Source organism: Saprolegnia diclina (assembly GCF_000281045.1).
Source record: "Saprolegnia diclina VS20 unplaced genomic scaffold supercont1.19, whole genome shotgun sequence".
Lineage (NCBI taxonomy): Eukaryota > Oomycota > Saprolegniomycetes > Saprolegniales > Saprolegniaceae > Saprolegnia > Saprolegnia diclina.
Window position 1 is genome coordinate 359058 of NW_008246086.1, and position 10829 is coordinate 369886.

At 57.3% G+C, this 10829-nt stretch overlaps 2 protein-coding genes across 2 annotated transcripts; one reads left to right on the forward strand and one right to left on the reverse strand.

Moving 5' to 3' along the window:
• Positions 1-35: 35 nt before the first annotated feature.
• Positions 36-1037, forward strand: SDRG_06914 (hypothetical protein; the record flags this gene model as incomplete). Its single annotated transcript, XM_008612725.1, has 1 exon — positions 36-1037. One exon carries the CDS (start codon positions 36-38, stop codon positions 1035-1037), a length of 1002 nt encoding a protein of 333 aa, XP_008610947.1.
• Positions 1038-1046: 9 nt separating this feature from the next.
• On the reverse strand, positions 1047-10777 carry SDRG_06915 (hypothetical protein). The gene is made up of 25 exons (XM_008612726.1): positions 10252-10777; positions 10029-10196; positions 9748-9982; positions 9546-9697; positions 9369-9491; positions 8593-9315; positions 8420-8538; positions 7896-8370; positions 7616-7813; positions 7467-7566; positions 6183-7421; positions 5905-6131; positions 5678-5860; positions 5088-5591; positions 4655-5030; positions 4459-4600; positions 4250-4405; positions 3972-4194; positions 3465-3923; positions 2824-3417; positions 2662-2778; positions 2242-2584; positions 1439-2174; positions 1182-1392; positions 1047-1132 (listed from the first exon to the last, which is right to left on the reverse strand). The coding sequence occupies exons 1-25, from the start codon at positions 10768-10770 to the stop codon at positions 1094-1096; spliced, it is 8361 nt and encodes a 2786-aa protein (XP_008610948.1). The 5' UTR covers positions 10771-10777; the 3' UTR covers positions 1047-1093.
• Between the last annotated feature and the right edge of the window lie 52 nt (positions 10778-10829).

Below are 10829 nucleotides of genomic sequence, written 5' to 3' on the forward strand. Positions count from 1 at the left end.
TGTTTGCGCCGCCCACAAAGCCGCCGGCCCACGAGATGCAACCTGTGCATGAGCCCGCGCCCGTGCACACGCCGTCGACACCGCAAGCTGTCTCGTCGCTCTTCTCCAACAGCCCTCGAGCTCAAGCGACCTCGGCACACGATTCGCCGTTCTCGGCATCATCGCAGGGGCCACCGCAAGCACCGTCCTCGCAGTGGCACCCAGAGGCGCCACGGGCGTACGCGCCCCCAACCACTGCACCGTTTGCGCAGCCGGGGCATCGACCGACGGCCAGCACGCCATTGCCGTCCGATTGGAAGCAAGGGATGTCCTCGCCTGCGAAATCCGCGTTCGCCCAGCCCCGCACGCCCGAACTTGGACCGACGACGAACGCGCGGAAGCCGGGGTACTCGCCGAATGGCCACGCATCGTCGAGTGCGATGCCGCAGTCTCGGGCGCTAGGGCAGTCGTCCATGCTTCAGTCGACGGCACCCGCGCCGACGCAGACAGCAGGGTTTGCCCCACCGACCGCCAACGACTCGGAAACGCGGGCGGGTGGATCGTCGCCGTGGCACCACGTCGCGCCACCCGCGAACACTCCGCCAAAAACGGCGCAGGCGCCCCCGAGAACCCCCGAGCTTCGATCGACGCCTCGGGCGCCGTTGCGCGGTCCGCCGCCCGCCGACAGCCCGTCGTTTTCGCTGCCGACGACAACAGCGCCGGTCGTGCGACCGCGCCCCAAGCTGCGCCTGAACCTCGAGTCGTCGATGGAAAAGTTGTTGGTGGCGGCCTCGCCGTTGCACCCGGCGTTGCTGCCGACGCCGCCGCGGTCGACGTCGCGCTACGTGCCCTTGTCACCGGCCAACTCGGTGCGCTCCGACTGTTCGGCGTCGACGGCTGGCGTGTACCAGCTCATGACGCAGTACAAGGCGATGGCCGAGCGGCTCGAGAAGGAGAAAGCCGAGCTCCTCCAGATCCTCACGCAGCAAGCCGAGCAGTTTTATGCAATGCAAGCGTACATTGAAGAGCTCCAATCGGCCCGCGACGCGCAACCCTAGACCCCCTTCCGACTGATTCACATGAACGACTTGCATATACAAGTTTTTAGTTGGTTCTAGGCGCTCTCCGTGGCCACGGACGCAATGTGCTCCATCTACAAGTGGGTATTCGTAAGATAGAACAAACGACTATAGTCGATGGACCTGCGCACTCAACGCCTTGAGCTGGCCCTTGATGTCGCTGAGATCGCGCTCCGTGGACGCCACGTTGGCCCGCGTGAGGCACTGCGCCATGCCTTGGGGGAACCACGAGTGGTCGTCCTTCTCGAGGAGCGTCTTGACGTACGCCTCGGGCCCGGTGCAGTCGGTGAGGTCTTTTGCGCGCAAATGCACGATAAAGTAGAGGTAGTTCCACCTACGCAGCTACAATGGCAACGCGAAGACAATATTGTGCAATGTACATGTTGTGCTCGGATGCAATGTGCTTGGCAAAGCCGTCCGAGATGCCTTGCTCCGTGTAGTGATTCTCAAAGACGTCGCGCGAGAGACCGCAGATAAAGCACTGGTTCTTCATAAGGCGCTCCTTCTCGTTGGCTTCGGTGCGAAGCTCGCCAAACGTGTCGATCGTAATACCAAACACGATATTGAGCAGCAGCACAATCACGAGCACAAAAAAGCTCAAGTCGAAGAAGACGCGCGCCCAGTACATGCTCCGGTTGAAGTAATTCGGCGGGTGGTTGAGACCGTTGGTGAGAAAATCACCGATGCCCCCGCCGCTCAAAAGACCCCGGTGCACGAAGAAGAGGAAGCAGTCCATCATCGTCGAGCAGTACGGCACGTGCTCGACCTCGTCCGTTGCGTCCGACGGCGTGAAGAAGAAGAGCACCATCGTGTAAAAGTAAATCACAAAGAGGCCGAGCAGACACGTGAGCGCGAGCGCCCGCCCGGGTTTGGTCACGGCGCGCACCACATTCTGGAGCGACGGGCTCATGATGACCAGATCCAGCAAGTGGTAGCCATAAAAGATGGGGTGGTACATCGTAGCGCAGCACGCTGTCCCGAGGTACACGGTGTAGAACGCCGTGTGTTTGTCAAAGATGACGTCGTAGACCAGCGTGTAGACCAGACCAAACCACGAGCAGCTCGTTTCGAGGTAGTTGCGCGTGTTGCGTACGAACGGCAAGAAGAGAATGATGACTACGCAGGGCACATGAGGACACCTTGTCCTGTATCGGCGAGACAAGAGATATAGAGAGACACGTACATGGCACTTCGGTGGGAAAGTCGGGAAACGCCTGCAGCAGCGTCAGTTGCAGAAGGTAGATGAGCAAGATCATGCGCAAGAGCGGAAGGTATGAATGATAAATCTGGACGAGCGACTCCACGAGCCCTTTGGCCGTAGACGTGAGCCCGAGAAGTCCGCTCTTCAGATGCTTGCCGACTTCGTCGATCTGGAGATGGATCGCTTTCAGATCGGCGAGATCAAACTCGAGGCTCTCCAGCTTGCGCTGCTTCTTGCTCGCATTGTACGAGTCGAGCAGGTTTTTGATCTGCGCGTTGCGGCGCGCGCGAAAGACGAGCGGGACGCTAATGACGAGCATAAACACCTAGCACACCGCGATGAGATTCCTCGGGGCTCCAGATTTTTTCAGATTTTTCAAATTTTCAGATGTGAGTTCTGTACCAGCACGGCGGTCGAGAGGAAGATCTGGAGCATGCCAAAGTACTGCATCGGTTGCTGGAGCCCATTCGGCTCAAAGTGGCGGTCCGTGCTCTCGTCGTTGTGCTTGAGGGCGACCAGCTACGTCAAATGTCAAATGTCAAATCCAGTGTAATTGCCAGAAACCATGATGAGGTTCATAAAGATGGCCAAGATAAAACTGAGCGACTTGAAGAGCGGAATGTACGGTCGAATGAGGTTGTACAGGAGGAAGCGACTGAGCATCTCAATGTGCTGCATCTCCTCGTCGAGGCCCCGCGCCGCTTGGACGAACTGCTTGAGGCGCTCGTTCGACTTGTAGTCAAAGTCGTTCAAGAGACGTTCCTTCTTGTGCCCAAGAAACGCAAACATGCGGCAGTGCGAATGCAGTGGAAAATGCACTGTATCGAGCCGCGGTTCGTCGGTGCCCCACCAAATTTCGATCGTGCAGTGGAGGTCGTCGAAGAACTTGTAGGCCTTGGCGTACATGGACTTGTGCCGCCAGTCGGCCTTGGCAGCTTTGAACGCTGCCTCGCTCGCATAGTCGCCGCGGCGAGGCGCCTTGGACGTCTTGGTCGACTCGGGGACGAGCGTATCGTCGTCGGCCTTGGTGTCGCTGGACGGTCGAAACACGCACTGCGCCAGCGTGAAGAGGTTGACGCCTTCATCCAGAAACTCCTCGTGCCACGCCATATCTCCGTTGTGCTCCTCCTTCTCGGCATGGTACTGTTCGTAGAGCTCCTACACTCGTATGGTTAGCAAGTGCAGTATGCACGTTACAGAGGTACGAGGAGGCGGTTCTTGATGGCTTTGAGCTCCAATGTACTCCGGAGACGCGCCTCGACGCGGTCGTCGCTGCGGCCTTCGAGGAGACTCACCATCGTCTTGACAGCGTTGGCCTTGAGCGTCTTGACGGCGTCCGCGGTCGGGAGCGTGTCGTCCGACGCATCCACCACGTTGATGTGCGCCTTGAGCGTCTTACGAAAGATCTCGACCATGACGGAGCCCGTGAGGTACTCTTGGATCGCACTGCAGGGGCCTTGCATGTACTCGGTCAAGAAGAGCCAGCACGCGTTGAGGGACCGGCAGTCGTCCGCACTCATGTTTTGAAGCTGCGCTTCGTCCTTGACAAGGATCGCGAGGTACGACGTGACCGTCTGAAGCAAGTTGACGCTCATAAGGTTGCCAACATGCGACTGGTCGAGCATGACGAGCTGCATTTGCAGGTTGTGCCCCTCAGCCAGCATCTACACCACATTTATGCTACCTCTGTATACATATAGATTGCTCTTTACGGAAAGAAAGTGGATGAGCAGGTCGCCCGAGATGACCACGTCTGCGTCCGAATGCGTGAATGCCAAGAGGTTGTCTGTGGCGCGACTGCACTCGGCTGCGCCGTGGCCTGTGGACGGCGTCGAGACGGCGAGACGCGACTCGGCAATGTACTTGATCGTCCGACGTGTCTCCTTGACCTTTTCGATGGCGGCTTGCAGAATCCGGTCAATTTGCATAAAGAACCTATTGTCCGAGTTGAATACTTGACACTTTCATAGACAGATAGATAGATAGATACCGCTCGTCGCTGGCCTGCATGCTCTCGTAGAGCATGGCTTGCACGGTCGCGTTGCCGCCGCGAACGAGGCTGAGGCCAAATTCAATGGCCTTGAGCATCGTGCCCGGGTTGTACGCATTGGCGATCAAGGTCAAGACGAGCCGCGCAGCGCCACACCTAATGGTACAGACAAACATGAAAAATGATGAAAAATAACAATAAAGGTGTACGTGGCCATAAACGTCTGTGTGGTTTGGTACATTTCTTGGGCCTCTTCGATCTCGGCTCGCTGCAGCCGCAGCTTGGCGTCCTCGGACAGCGCTTTGGATGAAATGGTGCGGACGAGCATTTCGAGCGTACTGACAACACAACCTAGCGACATTGTCGGATTGAAGTTTCCCGAGGCAAGACAAAGACAAAGCGTACTCGACGTAGGGTTGTCAGCGATGAACTTCATGATGCGCGATGCCAAGAGCTGCTTGGTGATCGTGTTGGCGCGGTCCGCACCAGCGTCCGGGCGCGACTTGTCGGTCAGCGCCTCGATCGTCTCCATCACGTCGACGAATTCTTGGAGCTCGGCATGAACGCTGGCGCAAATGTCGGGCGCCTCGAGAAGCGACCACTTGAACTGGTCAAACGAACTTGCGGTCGCGACGGTCTCGACGAGCGTCGCATTCGGCCGGTGCTTGACGATCGCGTTGCGGTGTCGAATCGACGTGTTGGACGGCGTGCGGCGCAGCGGCGGCAGCGTCGGTTTCTTCTCGATTGGCAAGCCGAGCGCGATGCCGCAATAATCACAAATCTAGTCGGCGTCGGCAAACATGAGAAACCAAATAGATGAAAACGTGGCGTGTGCAACCTCGTGCTGGGCTACGTCGAGCTTGCCACGTTTCTTGAGCGACTTGATGTCCGACCGGAGCGCGTGCACAATGTGCACAGTATTGTCATCGAGGTCGTCGGCCTTGGGGTTGTAGACGCAGCTAAAGAACGCCGTGACGATGCTCAAGTTCCCCTCAAACACGTAGCGCGCGAGCTCGTCGAACGTGATGTTGGCTTTGGGCGTCGACTCGGCCGACGATGGCGCTTGGTCCTTGTAGAGAAAGGCGTTGTAGGCCGCGATTTGCGTCGAGCAGTGCAATAGAACGCTCCACATGGCGGGAAGGACCCCGATCTTTGGGTCCACGTCCAAGTCCGTGTCCAAGAACACTTCGGCGAGAAATTTGCCGGCGACGACTTTGAGCGTCAGCGGCATTTCTTCGTCCAAGAGCAGTGTCAGAATAAAGTTGAGCGGGTACAATTGCTGGCACTCGACTTCGGTCTTGTACGTCTTGCCGCGGCACACGCAGCCAAGGAGCTCGAGCGACTACAAAAAGATATTGTTTAAGCTCGATTTTTGTGTTTGCGTGTCAAACGTTTAAAAAATAGAAATGTCAAAAAATCAAAAAATACCTTTTCAAAGTAGACCAGCTGCGCACTCGCGTTCGGGTTGCGGACAAGGTCGAGCAGCGAGAGGTAGCCATCGGTCGTCATGAGATCGACGGACCCGACCTCCATGTTCGGCTCAATGCCGCGTCCGAACGGCAGAATCGTGTGTTCAAACTGCGGGTGCGACAGCACCGAGAAGAGATGGACCTATGTCGTCCATTTTAGTCGACTACAAAGATAAGTGCTCGTACCTGGTTGGACTTCATGGGCACTTGATCCGGGATCATATAATGCGTGAAAAAATTGAGAATCGTGCAAATGGTGCTGAACCCGTCGTCGGCGCCGGCCGCGAGCTGCGCGAGGAGGTCGTTGAGGAGCTTCATCGTGGTCCAGATTGCTTCTTCCGGAATGCTCGAGCACAAGTCGCGGTTGTCGACAAAGATCGCGATGAGCACGTCGCCAATGTTCTGCAGCTCCTCTATCCCATTCCATTGTACACAATGTCCTTCGAATGTCAGACAAGTTGTACCAAATCGCGCAATCAAATCGGGCAAACACGGAAACACGAGGCGCTGCCCCATGGGGTTGCGGGCCATGAGCCGCTGGAAGAAGAGACAGCACTCGGCTTTCACCGCCATCAAGTTGGCTTTGTACTTTGGCTCGATCAACGTCGTCGGCATGCGCAGCAGCTCCATCACGTCCAGATGCGTATGAAGTTGGAGCAAAATGGTCTGCTTCTCCAGATTTGGCTCGCGCAATTCCGACCCGTTGAGTTTGTCGACGCAAAATTCTTGCATTTTGCGCAGGATGTCGACCAATAGATGGGCGACGCCCGCATAGCCCAGCGGCACCTTGTTGACATCGAGCATTTGATCGCAGAGCGACGGGGATGCAAAGGACGTCATGTAATGGCGCAGCAACGGGCCCATGTACTCCATCTCCTTGAGCACTTGGGCGCTCGAAATGGAGCTGGACGCAATGCGCGCCGACGCCACGGACGGCCGCACGAGGATGCACTGCCCGAGGTATGAAAGGACTTGGTCCTGGCGCGTGTGCAGCTGCAGCATGAGAGCGAGCGCCGCGTGTACAAGCGTGTCGTCTTCGTACATCATGAGATCCATGCAGATGGTCGCCAGCGGTAGCTTGGCAATCGACCGCATGTCGAGACTGCCCTTGGCAAAGAGCTGCAAGAACGTGCTGTGCTTCTTTGGTGGTGCAAGCAGCCGCGCGGACTCGTCTTTTTGGCGCTTTCCGATCTTTTTCTTTGCTCTCGGGCGGCGGCGTGGCACGTCGTCCGGACTCGCGGCGTGGTCACCGTCGTCATCGTCATTGTCGTCAATGTCGTCGTTGGCGGCGGTGGGCGTCGTGATGTCTTGAAAGCCAACGTACTTGAAGTGCGACAGCAGCGAAAGCACTTCGTAGTTGCGCCACACGACGTTGATGGCCTGCAAAATGTCACAGATTTGCATTTTGCACTTGGTCAACGCGTCGTTGAGCTTGTTGCGGTTATAGCGCGTCGTGTCGTCGAACGTCGCCTGCGAGCTGTTGACGAGCGCGAGTGCCGACGGACTGTAGACCGTGTTGCGGCCGTCGAGCAGCAGGAGCAGCGGCATCAAGAGGCGCTCAATGGCCTCCATGTCGGGGTAAAACCCGCATCGAACAAGCCAGTCGACGATGACGAGCAGCGCGCTCAGACAGACATTGGCGTCGATCGTGCTCAGCACGAGCTTGTCCTTGGCCATGAGCAGCATGGTCTCGTGCACGACGCCTAGGCTCATGCGTCCACACGGCACAAGACAATTTTGTATCGTACCTTGCACGAACGCAAACTTGTCTGCGAACGGGTAGGCAATGAAGGCGTCGTCCGATGCAAGCGCCGGGTGCCCTGGCTGCAGCTCAAAGTGTGCAAGGAGCTACGGGCATTGAATGAAAGTGAATACATCAATGCCAAAATGCTCGTACCAACGGCGCTTGGCGGTCGAGCTTGGGAATGTCATCAAAGCCGTAGACATAGCGGGGCAACAGCAGCGGCTCATGAGGGAACCGGCGCAGCCAGCACAAGTGCAGCATCGTGCTAAACGATGTGCGGATCGTGTGCGGCAAGCCCGGGTTGGCCACAGCGCTCAGCAGCATGTTGTAGCTAAACTGCGCCGATAAGATCTAGACATTCAAAAAGTGTGAAAACTAGGAAACAATGGAAAATCAAACAAAAATCAAGCAAACATCAATCACACAAGCCGACCTCGAGGGACGTCGCGCAGTGGCCGCGCAAGAGCTCTGCAAACAACATGAGCTGCAGGTTGTAGTAGTTGGCCAACGCTTTGAGGCGCTCAAAGACTTCGAGTCGCTCGTGGTCCCTCTGTATCTCGGCCCACTCGGTCGCCCACACTTTGCCGTTAAAGAGGAGCGGGAACATGTCGTCGGGCTGGAGCGTCCACACAATGTGCTCGAGAAGGATCCACTCGCGATGCGCCGCGTTCACGAGCTGATCGTACTGCGCGAGGTCGCTGCTCACGGCGGCGTCGACGACCGGGGTCAACTGCAGCTCGGCAGGAGTGAAGAAGAGCCCACTGCTTCCGTTCAGGTCCCAGTTCAGCGCGGCTTTCCAGCTCACAACGATGTTGACGTAGCCTTTGCTGAGCATATCATAGCCGACGGGGTGTCCGTTGTGGGCAAAGCTGCTCGCGCCGCTCGGCGCACTCACGACAAAGTCCTTTCTACGCCACGTATCAAGTTGATACTTCAACATAAAAACAAAGCACGTACACGGCGGGCGAAACGGGCCGGACAGGGTTCGGGCACGCGGCGGCTTCGATGAGAATGCTGTACCGGGTCGTTTGCAGCTCGGGCCGCAGTGTGAGACTGTAGAGCGCGCGCACAATCAGCTAGACGTATAATCCAGTATTCCTATGCGAATTTTCGATCGACAATAGGTGTACCTCTTGGTTTTGGGGTAAATTCACATCGTCGCACGCGCAAATGGTCGACAAAAAATGCAGAATGCCAAACGCCTTGACCCCTTTGGCTTCAATGTTGCGGCAGCTCGACGTGATAAGCGAGAGATCCACCGAGTGCTCGAGAAGTTGCTTGTTGTTGAGAAAGAGACTGCGGTACACCGACTTGGAGCCGGTCTCGGACCCAATATGGCCGAGCGTCTCGTCCATGTACGTTCCAGGAGTCGCCTCATTGGCCTTGGAGACTGTATAGTAGTAGGCAGTCGCGGACCGCGTCGCGATGTAGTTCTTATTCGCCAAGTTGCCGTTGACGGCGCACACGAGCACTTTATTGATGAGGCGGTGCACGCGCAGCACGACCTTGAGCGACGGGTCTGTCGCAAGGTCATGGGTCGAGATGTGGTTGGTCTTGACCACGCGAAGCATCTCGTAGAGGGTGTCGAGGACCTTGGCTTCCCGCACTTGCTCTTGTCGATGGAAAATCGGGCGGCCATCGGCGTCTTCCGCGCTGCCCCCGGCTTGCAGAAATGCAATCAAGCTCCGGAGCGCGGTCAGCGTGTTGGTCAAGAACATGTGCGTCACTGGCACACGCTTCTGCAGCGCCAACTGAACGTCGTCACGGTACCGACGTAAATGCTGCACGACGCTCGAGAGGTAGAACGCCTCGTACGCCTCGGTGGCCGACGCCTCCACGAGTCGAAAACAATCCTTTTTCAAACAAAAAATCAGCACCAAATACTGTCATACAAACGAATTTGTACTTCGTCCAAAAGCCGCGTGGAGGCGACAAAGTGATAACTCGCCTTGTGCTTTAAGGCGTGGTTGGCTTTGGCACGGTTTGGGTTGTGCAGCCGATAGGGCCCACCCTCGCCGTGGTGCGGTGTCTAGAAACACGCCATGTTCAGTCGAAAATGACGGACGGACGCAAATAAGGCTACCTCGATGCGAAACGTGAGTTGGGTACTGTTGCCCGAGCCGAGACTTCCAAATGTCGGTCGCAAGCAAAAGGTCGAGTGGCCTTCGTCGGCGCGTGCACCGACGAGGGGCACTTCGTGGTGACGGCCGTCCTCCGAGAGGGCTAGGTATTGTCCTAGGACATCGCAAGTTAGTCGACTTGGACATCCGCGTAGACCGTAGTACCGGTGGCGAGGTGGCGGAACCGGTACTCATCGTCAAAGTCGGTCACGACGCCACCTTCTTTCGGGTCGAGACGCTCGAGCACGTAGAGCGACTTGAGCGTGAAATTGGCCGACGCCGCATAGTTGGAGTCGGGGACGATTTGGCGCAGGTACGGCGCTTTTGTGGCGTAGGGGTTGGCTGAGAATGTTACGTACGCCTGGCCTTCGAGATGGAAGAGTCGGTAGAGCTTCCCAATCTAGTGGCAGAATACACAGTGTCCATGGAAACCTCGCGTCGGCTACCTGGAGACTGCGCGACGACGGTGGTGTGCACTCGGTGTACTTTTGCAGCTGCAAGATCGACTCCTTGTAGTTCATGTTGATTTCTTTGCGATCGAGCGCATCGCGCGGGTACGGCGCGGCGCTCAGATGCAGCACGTGGCTCGTATACTTGGCGCGGGCCAAACACACCTACAAGCACCACAATATTGTCATATGCACGCAAGACTCAGAACCTATTGTCTACCGAGTCGTGAAAGATGACGCTGCTGCCGACGGACCGCGTCTTGTACCGTGGCAGGAGCGTGAAGTAGGCCTTCATGGACCCATCGGCCTGCAGCGTGACCTTCATGCTCGTCTTGTCAACGTCGGCGAGCGTCTTGGCTTTGGACGTGAGGAATTTGCCAGACAACACGTGCTGCAGCTGGACGATCTGGCCGTACACGATGCCTTGGCCGCTGCTCTCCAGGTGGCGGATCACGGCGGCATTGGCCTCGGTCTCAGCAGCCGCCTGCTGCTTCAAGAGCTCGACCTTGTCCAGCGCCTCGTCCTTGATTTTGTGCAGTGCTTTTGCGGCTTCGTACGTCAGCTTGGGCACGACGCGGAAGAGACACCCTTCAAACGTGGCAGCGCGTGCATGGTCGGCACGGAGACAGCCGAGGCGCTCGTCCACAAAGCCATCCGAGTGCGCGTAGCCGTCGCCTTGGAAATGGAGGTAGACAATGTCGCCTTCGTACAGGACACGCGGCTCGCGCTTCCGGAGCATCCTGCAACAACTTGACGACTGGCGCGTTGGATCGTCGGTTTCGGTAGGAAACCTCTTTG